Source organism: Armigeres subalbatus, chromosome 3, assembly GCF_024139115.2.
Source record: "Armigeres subalbatus isolate Guangzhou_Male chromosome 3, GZ_Asu_2, whole genome shotgun sequence".
In the NCBI taxonomy this organism is placed as follows: Eukaryota; Metazoa; Arthropoda; class Insecta; order Diptera; family Culicidae; genus Armigeres; species Armigeres subalbatus.
In genome coordinates, this window is record NC_085141.1 from 166,974,120 (window position 1) to 166,992,333 (window position 18,214).

Sequence of the window (18,214 nt, forward strand, 5' to 3'; positions counted from 1 at the left end):
TGCCAATTTTAATATACGTAGCTTGTTGTATCAGTTGAGAAGATTTAGCGAGCCATTATGGAGGTGACAGTTTGCGATCAATGATTTCTCATCATCACCGGGGGTGCAAGGCAGAGTACATGCCACCTCACAGCCATGTTCAGTAATGTGTTACTTATAATAGGAAAGAATATTTATTTTATTCATTATCATACATTGTCTTTTTTGTGGTTTGTTCTTGTTGGTTGTACACCCAAAACAAAAATTGCTACCATCGAATGGTAGGGTATCTTTCTACCATTCTCTGTATAGGAAGCTAACGAAAAAGGTTTGGAAATCTGATAACACGTCTTGTATAAGAACTTCGCATAAGAGTTATTCTCAATACATACAAACAATTTCACTTTTTCTCGTCAAAATACGCATCCTTCTGTACTCGAAATCTACACACGATTGGACAACGTTGCACATCCGCATACATATGCGCTGCAGCATCGTCTGACATCATAAAGCGAACTCTACATATTCTTTCGCATACGTATGTGTGAGCAGGCATCGTAACTTTGCGTCATGCATAGTGAGTATGTTCTGTTCTGAGTCGTAGTTTTGATGTAAAAGTTCAACGGTCAACACTTTGCTGTTTTTTGGTAATTTTATTTTTCATTGCTAAAGTTTTGGACGGTTCAGATCGATTAACAAGGTAAGTAAAAACAATTAGTGATGAATTGTGAAATTCCGGAGTGTTCTAGTACCATTTATTATAGCTATTCGAAACATGAATCATCAAAATCAGCATGAATGCGCATGAAGCATGAATGCGCAAAATCAAAAATAAGTTATAATTCTTTCAAACGTTTACACAATGATGAATCAAATGATGATCATTTTTGATACTAAATTAACGGTATAGAAAGATTTTTACGGTATAACAAGTAATCGTCACCAATTCGGATAAGATCGAATCAACTCAATGCACATTTTTACGAAAGGAATGTAAGTCCAATTTGGTCGAGTCTGTTTTGATTCCTAGCGTTCACACAATGGCCATCCATACAGTACGTCACGCCCTTTGGGGGGAGAGGGGGCTCCGAGCAGCGAGACGATCAATACAAAAATATAGAGGTTTCATGCAAAAACTGTGACGAAGGGGGTAGCAGGGTCACCTATTGTTGCGTGACGTACTTTATGGATCTTACCACATGTCAGACAAAACCATTAATTATTGGTATTTAACCCTATTGATGGTTTATTAAATGTGGAAAAGGTGTTTACTTGAAAGAACAGAAATTTAATAATCTCTTAATTATTTTCATTACTTTTGTATCTATAGCATGCGTAGTAGCGTATACGCTATTTTTTAAGATAAGACTGATTTGGCAGCTTTGCATGGGAAGCCTAATGGTTGTTTAATTCACTCTTTGTTTGTGCTGACATAAGAACACTGCGACTGATTTCTTTTATCAAGACCAAGTGTTATGACAATAAAGACATAAAAAAAATCCGAAAGTTTGAAATATCCGAAAGCAGAATATAATATAGTTTATACTTTATTTAGTGTTTCTCGAAGAAAAGAATAAATAAAATTTAACAGGGAGTCGTACAAGAAGTAATTGAGCTCGCGCGACAATCGCATTTTCTCCCATTTTCGAATGTCGCAACTATAACGCGAGCGGTGCGCATGATGGCGCACGGCTCTGGCATAGATGCGCACTACTCGCGATGCAGTTGCGACATCCGGAAATGGGAGAAATACGATTGTCGCTAGAGGTCAGCTCGGTTTTCAACTGGATCTACAATATTATGATCTGGGTAAAGGCTCAGCTAAAATAGAGGTAATAAACCACCTCTATTTCAGCTAATTGTGTTTTGCATGTAACCCGTTCAACCCAAGGGCCTCATACGCCTGTCACTGGCGAACAAAGCTCGTGTACTCTGCATCGAAGCTTAGAACCGGTGTTAGGGCGCAATCGTTAATGTGAACATTTTTATATTCGGTTAGTTACTGCAAATAAATTCTTTTTCGAGTCCCTATAATCAAGCAGGTATCTCAAGCATACCACATCGTTATATTGCTGCATGATTGAGTGTTTAATTTTGATAAAATATCGAAAACAAAAGTGTGCATAAAAATTGCCTCGCCATAACAAAAGGTGGTAGAGAATTAACACTGTTGTTTACAGTTTAGAACCAAATCCAGATGTCGCACATGTTGGGGTAGGGATTCAGTGCTCCACCTTCTCCCCCTGGTTAAACCAGAGTAGGCGCGACCGCCCGATGCAACCCGTCGGGTACTTATTCAAAAGGACGTATGTGATTTTGTAAACAAAGATTTGTCCAATCTGATAGCCCTCCCATGCAAACCATCACCATAGACAGATAGGGGGAGGCTTCAGCTACCTGTTGGTGGTGTTGATTTTCGTGGGTGTACCATCAGATTGGACAAATCGATGTTTGAATCTTTGTTTACAAAATCACATACGTCCTTTTGAATAAGTACCCGAGAATTATTCATTGATAATATTTCCCCTTGCGTGAGTAGCATCGCGCTTACTCTAGCCGGCTATTCGAATACCTAGTTGTTTTCTTGACCAAACCAGTGCAGTGTTTCTATTTGTAATAAGCTGCTATCAGCCAAGAGCCATGGTACCTATTGTACACACAGGAAATATTCGTCGCCATCCAGGTAAGTAAATACTTCGATATCTCAAAGTGATTCTGGAAAACATATATCCATCATTTCAGAAAATTATCATTGTAAACAAAGGCGCATCAAAAATGTGAACCTGGTTTAAGGGATACTTTTGATAACGAGAAGGAACTCAAACAACTACGGATATGTGGACAGGCGAAAATGGAATTTTGAAAATATGGACATAAGTCTACGAGAAGCCTTGACGATAAGCTGCACAACAAAGGAAACTATAAATCAGGGGATAGGTATATTTAAAAAAACACCAGTAGGAAAGAAAAAAGTACACCGATGTGGATAACGAAAATCAGGGAGTCAAAAAAAGTGATGATGTTTTACATGAGAAGTATGCTACTGTTTTGAACAAGATTATAAAAATGGACCAACAAGACGATGATTAGGAAGAAGATAACGCCGAGGTTAAAATATCAGCACGGTGACGCCACATATACAGTAGAAGGTCTCTGGAGCAATTACGGGAATAATTTGTCCTGGTTTTTCGACCCTCCGCCCTTTAGAGCAGAGAGTTTTTTTTTCATACGAAAATGCATTCAATTGAGGAGTTAATGTGGTTATTACGATCCTACTAAATCCCACTATTTGATTGCAACTCGACCTCGACAGTTATGCCGTATACACTGTCTCGCACTTTAGTTGACTTTAGTACGACATACTGAATCAATCGTACTGTAGAATTCAATATACGTTACACAAAATTTACAGTCAAATGTTGAGTTTACTAACTTGTTTTATGTAAGTACATTCCACTAAAAAGCTCTGAAGTTAGCTTATTCATAAACGTGTTCCATAAAACATGAGAACATGCGGAAATCTCTCCATCCCCAATAATCTCTTATGTAACGTGCGCTCATGACGATTTGAATGTAAACAAATAATTTGATTTTGATTTGATTTTGAAAATATATTAATCATAAGGGCGATCATTGGAATAAATAACAATAAGCACATGATTAAACACTTGAACATTAGCTGTTCGACATGTGTAACGCAGTATAGACATCAAACAGGTTTCAATTGATGTCTGATACATAGGAAGTGCAGCTGATTATGCAAGGCAAAATTCTGTGTGCACTATACTGCCGTCAAACGCATATTTGTCCCATATTTGTTGGGATTCCCTATGTAGATGAGACAGTTCTGCGTAGTACGGCAGAATAGTGTAATAAACATTATAGGGGAAAATAGCTATTTTTAGCATGCTAAACCTTTTACCAAATTGAAAGATAGAAATAATGAATAATTACTCTGCGTGCTCTTCTTTGGTGATAGGTGATAGGTGTTCACAATATAATGCTGTCCAATGAGCAGCTCGATGTTATTCCCATCCTGCTCCTGTCCATTTGTTGACAAAAAGAACGAGCAGGTGAAACTTTGAGCTATTTTAAGCTGCTTATTGGACAGCACTTATAATAGCTGTTACCAGTAATTTTCATATTAAAGCATTTAAATACATTGCAAAAATTGAATCCTTATGCGGCCAACAAAAACACGTGAATGGCCTACAGGGTATCCGTGTACTCAGAAATTGACATTTTCATACATTTAACAATTCTCAAACGATTGGATAGTTTTGGTCGTTTTGGAAATGGGAACTTGTTGTCAATTGTTAAGGTTTACAACTTTGTCTATGGTTATATGTAACAGAAATGCTTAAAGTAAGGCCTTAGAGTCCACAGGTGTAACCTAAAGGTCTATAGCCCGGTTTCAAATATGCTACATGCTCTAAGGGTCTGTTCACAAACTACGTAACGATTTTGGGGGGAGGGGGGAGGTCCAACTTGCGTTATAATTTGTTACACTAAAAGGTGGGGGAGGGGGTGGGTACTACCAAATGTTACGCATAACGCGAATAAAAATTTATTTGAATGTTTTTTTAAATCACTGATTGGAGTATGATTGACATTGTATTTTTTAATTCTGAAAGACAGCGACTTCTGTTCGAAAAATTGTTGCTAAATTTCGAGGCATTTTTGTCTCACGTATTGTATGAGACAAACCAAGCTAAAGTCAATAGAGGCAAGAGGGTTTTCATTGTAAGCAATTGCATTTTAGCTCAGCCAGTTCAATATATCAATAACGTTATCGTATATTAGTCATTATCGAAATCAAGCACTGTTTTCGGGACTGATATGCGTTAAAATACCAAGCGAATATTATATTTCTCGACAAAACAGTTCCGCTAAACTATTTAAATGTGCCGTCCCTATTCTAACAGTATTAAAAAAATACCATAGCCCACATGCTTCAGATGTTCCAGAGAAGAAAAAAAAACTGCCTTTCAAATTTTCACAGTTACGCGTTTTATGGGGGAGGGAGGGGGTACCAAAAATGTTACTTTTTGTTACGAGGGGGAGGGAGGGGGTCAAAAACTCGGATTTTTGCGTAACGTAATTTGTGAACATACAAGCAGTGTTTAGAATAGAAAATATTTAGGTCATCTAAAAAAATCTTTGGATTAAGTCCTTAATCATCTAAGATATCACTGATGTAAGGTCGTAATAAGGTTTACCCGCGTAACCAAAGGTCTATCGTCCAAATTCAAATACGGTACAAGATCTCTGAGATCCAAGAAGCTCTGGAGTGATTCCTTAATCAATGATCTATCTAATGGCTTCAAACTGGTACGTGCTCTATGTAGTCCTTAAAATAGATTTTAGTCCCAACACATGTGCTCATACACAATAAAACTGGAGTAAGGCCTTAGGGTCTACTCGCGTAATCAAAGGTATATCGACTAGTTCCAAACAGTGCTGACAAAAGTTATCGTTGTAGCCGGAAATTCCACAGTAGCGACGAGTTGTAGTGTATGTATTCACTGCTACTCGTCACATCGTCGAAGATGCGCACAACATTAGTTTTTGTCGTGCAACTAAATCGTCATGACAACATCGAAACACGAAGACTCAAGCAGTAGCTGTCATACGAAGATTTTTTCAAACCTTTGTAAAAATAAACTTTAAGTAAAGTATGCAGGCGTCCTGAATGTTATTGATACTTTTATGTTACCAGAGATCCTACTTACTTGATACTTGATGCGCTACAGCTCTTCGATTAACCTACGCCAAATGGAGTATCCTTCTCCACTGGACTCGATCCTGGGCCAATCGCTTCCAGTCGCCCTGTACATTGAGCGCCCTCAAGTCCTCTTTAACTGCAAAAAGCCATCGTGTACGCGGCCTTCCACGAAGCCTGCGGCCTCTACCGGGTTCTCTACTAAATATTATCTTCCCTTTACGTTCCTCCGGCATACGAACAACGTGACCAGCCCACCGTGGTCTGCCGTGTAGTATTTAAGTTTAATAATATCCAGCCCTTTATACACCTGGTACAATTCGTGATTCATGCGACGCTGCCAAATACCGTTCTTTTGTTTACCACCGAGTATTGTCCGCAGCACCTTACGCTCAAACACTCCGAAAGCTCTCCGATCAGCCTCCTTTAACGTCCATGTCTCATGGCCATATAAAGCCACCGGAAGAATCAGAGTAGTATACAGCGCGAGTTTTGTTTTCGTTTGCAGACTACGGGACTTAAGCTGGTTACGAAGTGCGTAATAAGCCCTATTTGCAGCTGCAATACGCCTTTTCACCTCGCAAGTAACACCATTATGGCACGTCCCTAATGTTCCAAGATACACTAAATTCTTCTACCACTTCAAATTTTTTACCATCTAGCACCATTTCGCTACCACCACCGCTAATGAACCCACGTTGATTGCCAGCGACCATGTACTTCGTTTTGCTGGTATTGATCGTGAGTCCAATCCTCGCTGTCTCCCTCTTAAAAGGCACAAAAGCCTCTTCCACGGCACGGCGATCAATTCCGATAATATCGATATCGTCCGTAAATCCCAGCAGCATATGCGATTTTGTGATAATTGTACCGCTTCTTTGCACACCAGATCTCCTAATCGCTCCCTCGAGCGCTTTATTGAACACTAGATTCGAGAGTGCATCACCGTGCTTTAATCCAACTAAGGTAACAAATGACGTCGATATTTCATCCGCAACCCTTACACTTGATTTCGATCCGTCCAACGTTATACGAATCAGCCGTATCAGTTTCGCCGGAAAACCATGTTCAAGCTTATTTTGCCATAATTCATTCCGTTTCACAGAATCGTACGCCGCCTTGAAATCAATAAACAGATGATGTGTCTGCAAGTTGTACTCCCGGAATTTATCAAAGATTTGTCTCAGGGTAAACATTTGATCCGTCGTTGATCGGCCCTCACGAAAACCTGCTTTCCTGGTATTCGCCGACGAAGAACTCTTCAAGCGGTCTTCAATCTGTTGAACAGAATACGGGACATAATTTTGTATGCCGAATTAAGGAGGGTTATTCCTCGGTAATTGGCGTACTTCAGTCTGTGCCCTTTCTTAAATAGAGGCAAATGAGGCCGTCCAACCAGCTAGCAGGCATTTCCTCGTTTTATTGATTTGATGATTTTGCAAAACAAGCTCATTAGAGTCTAACTTGTGGTACCTAAGTGGTTCAGGTCAGGTTACGTGGCATTTCGGGGACCTGGTACCCCCGGTAGAGTGGCCACTTTTTGATTTGATCTGAAACCCATCTTGCGACGTCACAAACTTCATGATTTCGCAAAACAAGCTCAGTAGAGTTTAATTTGAGGTACCTAAGTGGTTCTGGTCAGGTTCCGTGGCATTCCGGGGACGTGGTTTCCCCGGAGAAGTGGCCACTTTTTTATTTGATCCGAAAACCATCTTGCGATGTCTCAAACTTCATGATTTTGCGAAACAAGCTCAGTAGAGTCTAATATGAGGTACCTTAGTGGTTCTGATCAGGTTCCGTGGTATTCTGGTGACCTGGTTCCCCCGGTAGAGTGGCCACTTTTTGATTTGATCCGAAACCCATCTTGCGACGTCTCAAACTTCATGATTTTGCGAAACAAGCTCAGTAGAGTCTAATTTGAGGTACCTAAGTGGTTCTGGTCAGGTTCCGTGGTATTCCGGTGACTTGGTTTCCCCGGAGAAGTGGCCACTATTTTATTTGATCCGAAACCTATCTTGCGATGTCTCAAACTTCATGATTTCGCGAAACAAGCTCAGTAGAGCTAGAGGTACCTAAGTGGTTCTGGTCAGGTTCCGTGGCATTCCGGGGACCTGGTTCCCCCGTTAGAGTGGCCACTTTTTTATTTGATCTGAAACCCATCTTATCGATTTGATCTGAAACCCATCTTCCGACGTCTCAAACTTCATGATTTCGCGAAACAAGCTCAGTAGAGTCTAATTTGAGGTACCTAAGTGGTTCTGGTCAGGTTCCGTGGCATTCCGGGGACCTGGTTTCCCCGGAGAAGTGGTCACTATTTTATTTAATCCGAAACCCATCTTGCGATGTCTCAAACTTCATGATTTCGCGAAACAAGCTCAGTAGAGCTAGAGGTACCTAAGTGGTTCTGGTCAGGTTCCGTGACATTCCGGGGACTTGGTTCCCCCGGGAAGTGGCCACTTTTCGATTTGATCCGAACCCATCTTGCGATGTCTCAAATTTCATGAAATTGCGAAACGAACTCAATATAGTCTAATTTGAGGTACCTAAGTGGTTCTGGTCAGGTTCCGTGGCATTCCGGGGACCTGGTTTCCCCGGAGAAGTGGCCACTTTTTTATTTGATCCGAAACCCATCTTGCGATGTCTCAAACTTCATGATTTCGCGAAACAAGCTCAGTAGAGCTAGAGGTACCTAAGTGGTTCTGGTCAGGTTCCGTGGCATTCCGGGGACCTGGTTCCCCCGGTAGAGTGGCCATTTTTTGATTTGATCTGAAACCCATCTTGCGACGTCTCAAACTTCATGATTTTGCAAAACAAGCTCATTAGAGTCTAACTTGTGGTACCTAAGTGGTTCAGGTCAGGTTACGTGGCATTTCGGGGACCTGGTACCCCCGGTAGAGTGGCCACTTTTTGATTTGATCTGAAACCCATTTTGCGACGTCTCAAACTTCATGATTTCGCAAAACAAGCTCAGTAGAGTTTAATTTGAGGTACCTAAGTGGTTCTGGTCAGGTTCCGTGGCATTCCGGGGACCTGGTTTCCCCGGAGAAGTGACCACTTTTTTATTTGATCCGAAACCCATCTTGCGATGTCTCAAACTTCATGATTTCGCGAAACAAGCTCAGTAGAGCTAGAGGTACCTAAGTGGTTCTGGTCAGGTTCCGTGGCATTCCGGGGACCTGGTTCCCCCGGTAGAGTGGCCACTTTTTGATTTGATCCGAAACCCATCTTGCGACGTCTCAAACATCATGATTTCGTGAAACAAGCTCAGTAGAGTCTAATTTGAGTTCCCTAAGTGGTTCTGGTCAGGTTCCGTGGCATTCCGGGGACCTCTCCCGGAGAAGTGGCCACTATTTTATTTGATCCGAAACCCATCTTGCGATGTCTCAAACTTCATGATTTCGCGAAACAAGCTCAGTAGAGTCTAATTTGAGGTACCTAAGTGGTTCTGGTCAGGTTCCGTGACATTCCGGTGACCTGGTTCCCCCGGAGAAGTGGCCACTATTTTATTTGATCCGAAACCCATCTTGCGATGTCTCAAACTTCATGATTTCGCGAAACAAGCTCAGTAGAGTCTAATTTGAGGTACCTAAGTGGTTCTGGTCAGGTTCCGTGGCATTCCGGTGACCTGGTTCCCCCGGAGAAGTGGCCACTATTTTATTTTATCCGAAACCCAAACAATTGGGAGGGTTCGTGCAGCATTGTGCCTTATGTCCCTCCAATCCGCAGCATTGGCAGAGATTGCTTCTGTCAGGGCCTTTGCAGTCCCATTGCTTGTGCCCCGGTTCCAGGCACTTGAAGCAAACTTCGGGTTGCTCGTATATGCCCACAGGGCACACTGACCATCCAACCTTGACGCTCCCTAACTTGACTACCTTGGAGGCGTCCGCTGCAGATAGCCGAACCAATGCTACCTGCGTCCCTGCCGGACCTTTCCGTAGCCGAACGGCTGCCCAGAGTGCCCTCACCTTGACCGTCTCGCCAAGGACTTCCTCCGCCAACTTCTTGTAGGCGGCGCCCTTTTGCGAGACGCCCCGCTTCAGCTCGAGAATCATCTCGCCCATCATGATACGTCTTATTCGACGTACGTCGGCGCCGAGTTCACCGAGCTTGACGTCACTCCTCATTGCCTTCAGGACGTCCGAGTACTTAGCCTCGTCCGTCTTGATGACTAGGGCATCGCCCCTGGAGCGATTAGCGCCTACCCTAATTTTCTTGCTACCCTCATTCGCCTGGGCCTTCTTTTCGGCCCTTGACGTCTTCGGTTTCCTCTTGTTCTTGACCAGCGTCCAGGATGCGTCATCCCCCTCTATTTCCCTGGTCTGGTGCGGCTGAGAGCTCTCAGCCTGCCGTAACCCCTTATCACCGTCTTTCCTGGGTGGACGGACCTTTCCAGGTCCTTCCTCCCCCGGTTTTGGAAGTACCTGGCCGGGGTTCAGCTTCCCAGCCCCACTACTCTTGTTCGGGGTAGTAACCCTCCACGTTTTGGAGCGGCCCCCAGGGAGCTCATCCCCTAGAGACTGTCTTCCCCGTTCTTGTGTCTGCTCCGTTGGAGCAGTCACCCCCGACTGTGTGTGTGTTTGTGTTTGTGTGTGTATGTGTGTGTTTTTGGTATAAACACTTTTTGGAACTTAGTATTGTCCTGTTCCATTGTTCGCTATTAAAAATTGGCCAGATCGGACTATAGGATCAGAAGTTGTGGCCAAAATAAAAAAAAATGTATGCCAGAACACGCTAAAAAATACTCATTTATATTTTTTTAGTTTTTTTTGCACGAAAAAGGCACCAACACCGCTAGGTAGATTAATCAGGGTTTTTGCGTTTTTGTTCACTTTATTCTTATAAACCGGGTTCCCTTGATTGATTCGAGATAGTTTAACATACACACAATTTGACATAATTTTTTTGTATACTGTGGACATTATGAACGCAAGTTTAGCTTACACACTTATTTTTTTTCGCCGAGATCTCAGCATTTGTTGTTTATTTTCCCGAGGTGGGCACCGCCGAGTTTCAGCAAACATATTTTTTGCCGAGATCTCAGTAAAAGTGACGTTTCAGTTGCCGAGATACAGCAAATATTTGGCTGAGAATCAGTAATAAACGAAATTTTCTGCCGAAGTTCAGTTTTGAAATTTACTGAGCTACAGCGGTGCCCAATTTTGCCGAGCTCGAAATAGAAAAAGTAAGTGTGTATGTACACTCTATCGTAATAACAATAGCATACCATGTTTTACGCAATTCTTTTCTTAGAATCATCGCCATGGCTGATAACGCTACATCTTCCTATCTTAAACTACATGGGCTTGACCGACTTGTGGCAATTTTTGCTGAACAAGAAATACAGCTGCCCGACTTTTCGTTTCTTCGAAATAATCCCGCGGAACTACAACAATTACTTCCTAAGTTAAGGGACAGAATTGATTTCATGAAAGTTGTTGAACATAACACCAAATCAACGCAAGCCGATCTGGAGCCACCGATAATTTGCAGAGAGGTAAATATACGTGATATAATTAGATTAAACGTTTTCAAAGTTATTAGTTTTAAAGTAAGTTTAGGTATTGCTTTGAAATATAAGTACATATTAACAAAATTACGTCAATGAATACTTACTTTACAACTATGCAATTCGAAAATTATAGTGAATATATAACAAAGCCAAAGTTCAACCATTATGGTAACCACGTGCATTTTCAATGTTTTTATAAACATAATGGAAACAACATTATGACATGACGATAGACCGGAGATTGAACTTATCATTTCATTATCATGTAGTATGTAGACAAAAACTCATTTCAGAGGTCGAAACTGGAATCCAAGACATGGTTTATGATAAACTTCTAGCAATATTTTTATTTTCAACTTTGTCTAACAGTGCATTGCTTCTTGTCTAATATTTGGCGTAGAAGCGCTGAGTATTATTTAATATACTAGTATTAATAACACTTATCATCATTTCATTACCTGTCATAAGACGAGTTTATACACAATCCCATTGAATTCCACCACTTAATTGTATCTTGACAGATGCGTATTTCGTACCTCAAAAGTAAGGAACCGTCTTCAGTGTCTCGTACTTGACTCGACTTAAACGAGTCAGGTACGAACACGAAATTTTAGCAACCTTACTGAGTCGAAGCTCTGTCAGACCAAGTGATGAAATAAGTGATCAAACTTCGTCTTATGACTGGCTTGATTCCACTAAAAAGCTCAAAATAATTTTCTTATCATTTCGTATATTAAGCGATACAAGCGTCTTACGTTGTAAATGTTATAGGGTAACCAACTTGATTTGGACCCCTACACATTTTGGACCCTCCTGGCGACATTTTCTGATTTCTGAACTAGAAACAATGCCGCTGCTAATTCCCCATTGGCTTCAGGAAATTAATATTGTTTCAGCATCTGTTCCACTTCTGGTTTCCCGTGCGAAAAAGCGATATTTAGATGAAATTTCGAAAAAAATAGTTTGTTCAAGAGGCGAGCGTTACAATGCGTTACAGCTTAAAGTATACATCACTGAAAATCTCAGAACCTTGTACACAATAAAGTTTTTTGTCGAAATTGTGAATTTAAACAGCGCAGGAATCTTCTCATTGATGGATGCCAATCGAAAGATAAGACTTGGCTTCGGCTCAATTGGCCAGCGTAAATTGGAAATTCGACTTTGAAGAGACTAAATTGGGGGTGTCCAAAATGTGTAAGTTCCAGAATGTTCCAGTAAGTTCCAAAATGTGTAGTTCCAGCTAATTCCATCAAACGAATTAACATTCGATATAGAATTAAATTTAACTGAATTTGCCAAGCAAGCACAGTTTATTTTTTTTTTATTCCTTTACTTATTTGTTAAGGCACTTTGTGTTACTTAACCGCTACTGTGCCGAGATCTACTGTGGTATTCTGCTGTGCAGAATGCACACAGAATCTATTTTTAGATTTCCATTACCATTATTGTTGTCGTAGCCAGTCCAAAAGTTTAAATTCATTCCGATTGAAAAAAAAAACAGTGAGATCGATTGAATGTTACGTTTATTTGCATGCTCCAAATATGTATATGAAAATACTGTTAAAATCACAACATATTTTTATCTGTGTAGCACATTACGGAATTCAGCCTGTAGAATGAGTTTTTGGCTGAATACTAAATGATAACTAACATATAAATGAAATGATAAATTCAATCTCTCATAAGTTCAGTGTTGATAAACACTGTTGTTGTTAGCTATCGGTATTACAGTATAAAAGTCTAAAAATGAGTGATGTATTCAATGTATATCTATTAACTGTATATTCACCTTAATTTGAGAATATTTAAAGATAATGTATTAAAATTTCACAGTGTGCATATGTAAAATGATATGTTATGTAAACTGATATGTTCTCTTACTAGACTCTGATAGAGATTTGTTCAAAAAATGATTTCGGCCGAGCATTCCTCGATGGATATAGAAATGTGAACGGGAAACGCGAATATTCACCAGACTCAAGGGTGTTCTTGAAAAAGGCTCTTGTGGAGCATTTCTTCAGATTAAACAAAGGACATATCACGCACAACAATTTCATGGAAATGGTACAAACAATTCGAAATGAACTTCCAGACGAAGATGTGCGGACATGGTACGTCCCCCAAATGAGAAACAAAAGTGGTGGGGGTCTCCTATATAACAGATATCGTTACATTCAACATACTGACAAAAGGTTCAAGCAATCGCAACATGAAGTAGAAGAATCAGGACCTTCGCGGAGTTTTCAAAACTCTTCATGGGAAACGCTAAGCAGTGATGAAAAAGAGAGATGTGAAGGTGAGTTCAAAAAATGTATGAAGTGTGATCTTGAAACAACACTTGGATTTTATGTTGGGTTTACACTAGAACTTTCAAATGGACCTTCTACTCGGACAAGATATCTGCAAATGGTTTTGATTTTGACGATTTTGACACTCGGATGCCAATGGACTTCATGTATTGCTTAAACCTAATTGACTGTCTGTCTCGTTTGGAGGATTAAACTTAAAAGTGACAGTTCAAAAATTAAAAAATCACCCGATTATAAGAGAATGGCTACCCAGCAATTCCAATCATCGATGAAAAATGATTCGATATCTGTTAAAAGTAATATTGCTCTGCGAGGAGGGTTATTCGATAATTATTGAAATGTAAATTTTAAGTTTAACTTCAGTTTAATTCTCCAAATGAGCCAGACCTTTAGAGTAAAATACTGATAGGTAGTACTTAAAGTACTGATTCAACTCTGGATTTTGACAAACATTTTGCTTTGGACTTACTATTCAACTAGAATTTTAGCTTGCTTATGGACTACAAGTTGAATTTATCATGCACATGAACTTCTTCTTCTTCTTCAATGGCACTACATTCCAACAGGAACTTGGCTTGCTTTTCAACTATGTGTATCTTGAATGACAAGTGCAATAAATGCCAGGGAATCAAGTTCCTACCCGAAAACTTCCTGGACCGGATCGAGAATTAACCATATGCCGTAACATACAACTTAGGGTCTGTCTCATTTGGAGAATTAAGCTTGAGTAAACTTAAAGTGACATTTCGTGGTTATCAGGCAACCCTTGCTCATGAGCAAGATTACTTTTGAGCAGATATCAAGTCATTTTGTATCGATGTCTTGTTAGAATTACCGTTTAGCTTTAATATTCTTATGATTGGGTTATTCGTTAATTTTCGAATCTTTAACTTTAATTCTCTAAATGAGGCAGACCCTTAAACTGCCGTAATCTGGAAAGGTGACGTAACAGCCATTTTACAACATGCATGTTTTCCATTTTTCTGTTAAAGAGCTCGATGAGTAGTACTCGTTAACACCATTTTTGGAAAATGGCGTATACGTCACTTTTTCAGATTACGGCAGTAAAGGTGTCTACTCATCGTTCGAGTAGTTGGACTTGAAATTTGACTTAAAATTGAGCTTTGAATTTCACTTGAACCTATATTTGGTCTTGAACATGCATTTAGACTTGTACTTGTCTCGGACGTATTTTTTTTTACCTGTACTTTGACATAGACCTTGACTATAGATTATAGACTTTACAATTTAGAAGACTTGCTCTTAGATATGAATTTTGATTTGCTTCAATTTGAAGCTTGAGTTGGAGAATTAGACTTGATTTTATGCTTCAATTGGGGGTAGATTTTAGACATCAACTCAGATATTGAAAAGAAATTTTTTCATTATAGCGGCCAAGCATAAATTACAAGTAACTGGATATTCCGATTCCGAAAATATCACCACTGCGTGGAAGCAGAGCTTCTCCCTACGAAGGAAGGAAGCACTGGCTGGTCAAATAAAATTTAGAGAATGGGAGGTTCTCGTACATTTTGACAATGTGCATGAGCTTGTAAGTTCCTTTTATACAATGTTTAATTGAATATTTAATAAAATTATTTTATATTATTTTATTTTCAGGTAAACTACGATTTCCGCTCTGTTCATAGCATCAAAAACGATACATTAGCATTGCACGGAACAACGTTTGTCAAAAACTTCAATAAAGTCTTTCATGTTTACCGCTCTCTTGTGGAAGAGGATAAACCGCTCTACGACACGATCCTAACAATCTTTAACGACGATGTGCAAGTTAATGGTAACTATTTTTACACATATTCAAATTAGTCCATAGCATAGCATCCATGCATGTAACTTGCAACTACGTTATGTCAAAGCCTAGTATCTAGATTTCCCGAATTGTTCTGAAATTTAGATCTATAGGTCTAAAAAGCTAATTCAGTCTGGTGCAAATACAATGGTAACTATTCATGCTAATAGAGATATATAGGGCTCACGCATGTAACTTGTAATTAATGTCGAATTCGTTTTAAAAAAGTTCCAACCTAGGTTGGAACCAGTTCCACCTAAGTGCTGTCAAAAGTGTTTTTTTATTCACTCAGGTTGGAACTAGGTTCATACTAGTTCCAACCCCAAAGCTGCCGAGTTCGCACTGTGTTGTTTCTGGTTTCGCACCAAGTTCACCAATACAACTGCACTTCGCTGTCAAAACCATGTGGGTGGAATAAACAAGCCGAAGGCAAGCCTACAAACCAGAGTAAAAACGAAACTGTTTGTGCATTTTAATAAAGAATGCGCATCGAAAGCCGTTTTACGGAAATTTTTTATTCCTATAATATTTGTCAACATTTGCATTATATTCAAATTCCCTTAGGACTTTTTCAGTAATCCCAGGATAATTTGTTTTTAAACGGAAATATGTTATATTGCAATTTTGTTCTTTAATTCCCCGTGTTATTTATTTAAGTAATAGTTCTTCAAAAAATCATACGGAGATTCTTCAAAAGAATTCTTATAATTCGTTCAGGTATTCCTCCTTGAAGTCTTGTATGCATTCCATTGTGAATTCTTCCCCAGAATAAATTAGAAGCATTATTTCAGGCATTCCTTCAAAATATTTTTCCAGAAGTTCATCTGGAAATTCCTCCAAGAGTTCCTACGAAATTTCTTTAGAAATATTTCTCTGGAAGTTCCTCCAGGAATTCCTCTGGAAGTTCACTCCAGAAATTCCTCTAGAAGTTGCCTCCAAGAATTCCTCCAGAAGTTTCCTCCAGGAATTCTAGCTTCGGAAGACCTCCAAGAATCCAGAAATCTCTTTGGAAGTTCCTCCAGAATGTCTTTGGAAGTTCCTCCAGGAATTCCTCCGAAGTTCCTCCAGGAAGTTTCTCCAGGAATTCCTCCGGAAGTTCTTCTGAAAGTTCCTCCAGAAATTTCCTCCAGAAATCCATCCGGAAGTTCCTTCAGAATTTTCCCCTGGAAGTCCTTCAGAAGTTCCTCCAGGAATTCCTCCGGAACTTTCTCCAAAGTTCCTACAGAAGTCCCTCCAGAAATGTCTTTGGAAGTCCCTCCAGGAATTCCTCCAGGAGTTCCTGCAAAAGTTCCTCCAGGGTCGCTTCCAAAGTTCCTCCAGGAATTCCTCCGGAACATCCTTCAGAAGTACCTCCGGAAGTCCTTCCAGAAATTTTTTTTCACTAGAATTTCCTTCGGAAGTTCTTTCAGAAATTCCTCCGGAAATTTTCCAGGGAAATTCCATCAGGAATTCCTTCGGATGTTCCTCAATAGTTTTCCCAGGATGTTCTTTTGGAAGCTTCTTCCAGGAATTTGCTCCAGCTCACTCCACGTATTTCTCCGGAAGTATTTCTGGAGGGACTTCCTGAGAAATTTCAGGAGGGACTTCGAAGGGTACGGAGGACTTCTGGAGGAGTATTCCTGGAGGAACTTTCGGAGGAACTTCTAGAGGAACTTTCGGAATGAATTTCTGGAGGAACCTGGAGCAATTCTTGCAGGAAAAGCAGAAGCAATTCATGGAAGATCTTCCGGAGGAATTCCTGAAGGAACTACCGGAAGAGGGTATGGTGGAATTTTCCGGATGAATTTCTGAAGAAGCTTCAGGAGAAATTTCTGGAGGATCTTCCGGAGGAATGGGAGAACTTCCGGAGGAATTCACGGAGGAACTACCGGAGGCATTTATGGTAGAACTTCCGGATGGATTTCTGAAGGAGCTTCGGAGGAATTTCTGGAGGAACTTCCGTAGGAGGTTCTGGAGGAGACTTCCAGAGGAATACCTGGAAGAACAGCTGGTGGGATTCCTGGATGAATTTCCGGAGGGAATTCCTGGGCTGTCCTGAGAAATTCCTGAAGGAAGTTCTGGAAGGAATTCCTAGAGGTATCTCTGGAGGAACTTCCAGAAGATTTCCTGGAGGAACTTCCGGAGGAATTTCTGGAGGAACTTTCAGACGAATTCTTGAGAGCAACTTCCGGAGGAATTTCTGACGAAGCCCTTCTGGAGGAACTCCTGAATGGTTTGAGTAAGATTTCATGAATTAATTTCCAAATGATTTACTGAAGGAAGTCCAACAAAGCCGTATTGATCTGTCTTTATGTTCAAATTCACTATCATTAGATTGCACGTGGATAATTCAAGATCCCCTGGTAGTGATCTGCATAGTTACCACAATTAAAAGTAGCTATCCACAATGCAGCCAGTTAATGTTCCTTTCGACCTCACGAAAACATTGACTGGCCAAAATTTGCATCGGCGGTAAAATTGGTATTGAATCAACTGATACTCTTCCACCTTTGGATGAATATCGATTCCTTACAGTTGATTCAAAAAGCGCACTAGAAGCTCAGAAACGACGCGTTCCAAGTACATCTGTCATAAGAAGACCAGCCACTCCTGGATGGGATGATGAATGTACTAAGTTGTATTCTGAGAAATCTGATGCCTTCAAGGCCTTCCGTAAACACGGAAGGTCCGAGCTTTTGAAAGTATTTGAGGCTCGAAAGAAAGCTCAAAAATCTTCTCAAGGCAAAAAACGCTACTGGCGACGTTTTGTCGAGGACTATCACGAGAAACCTCAATGACAACACTTTGGAAAACGGCCGCAACATGCGGAACCGCATTTCCACCAACGAGAGTGAAGAATACTCAATCGATGGATATTCAACTTCGCAAAAAGGTCAGCAATACCG

At 40.4% G+C, this 18,214-nt stretch overlaps 1 protein-coding gene across 1 annotated transcript; it reads left to right on the forward strand.

The window, feature by feature from the left end:
- Window positions 1–589: 589 nt before the first annotated feature.
- LOC134222117 (uncharacterized) lies at window positions 590–15,346 on the forward strand. The gene is made up of 5 exons (XM_062701260.1): window positions 590–679; window positions 10,952–11,195; window positions 13,095–13,506; window positions 14,911–15,071; window positions 15,140–15,346. The coding sequence occupies exons 2-5, from the start codon at window positions 10,962–10,964 to the stop codon at window positions 15,344–15,346; spliced, it is 1,014 nt and encodes a 337-aa protein (XP_062557244.1). The 5' UTR covers window positions 590–679; window positions 10,952–10,961.
- The last annotated feature ends 2,868 nt before the right edge of the window (window positions 15,347–18,214 follow it).

Bases quoted from the DNA above. Each gene is read 5' to 3' on its own strand.
- LOC134222117 (XM_062701260.1), top strand. From the start codon at position 10,962: ATGGCTGATAACGCTACATCTTCCTATCTTAAACTACATGGGCTTGAC. The intron at 13,507-14,910 runs GTGAGTTCAAAA...TTTTCATTATAG, and splicing joins TGAAAAAGAGAGATGTGAAG to CGGCCAAGCATAAATTACAA. The intron at 15,072-15,139 runs GTAAGTTCCTTT...TTTTATTTTCAG, and splicing joins TTGACAATGTGCATGAGCTT to GTAAACTACGATTTCCGCTC.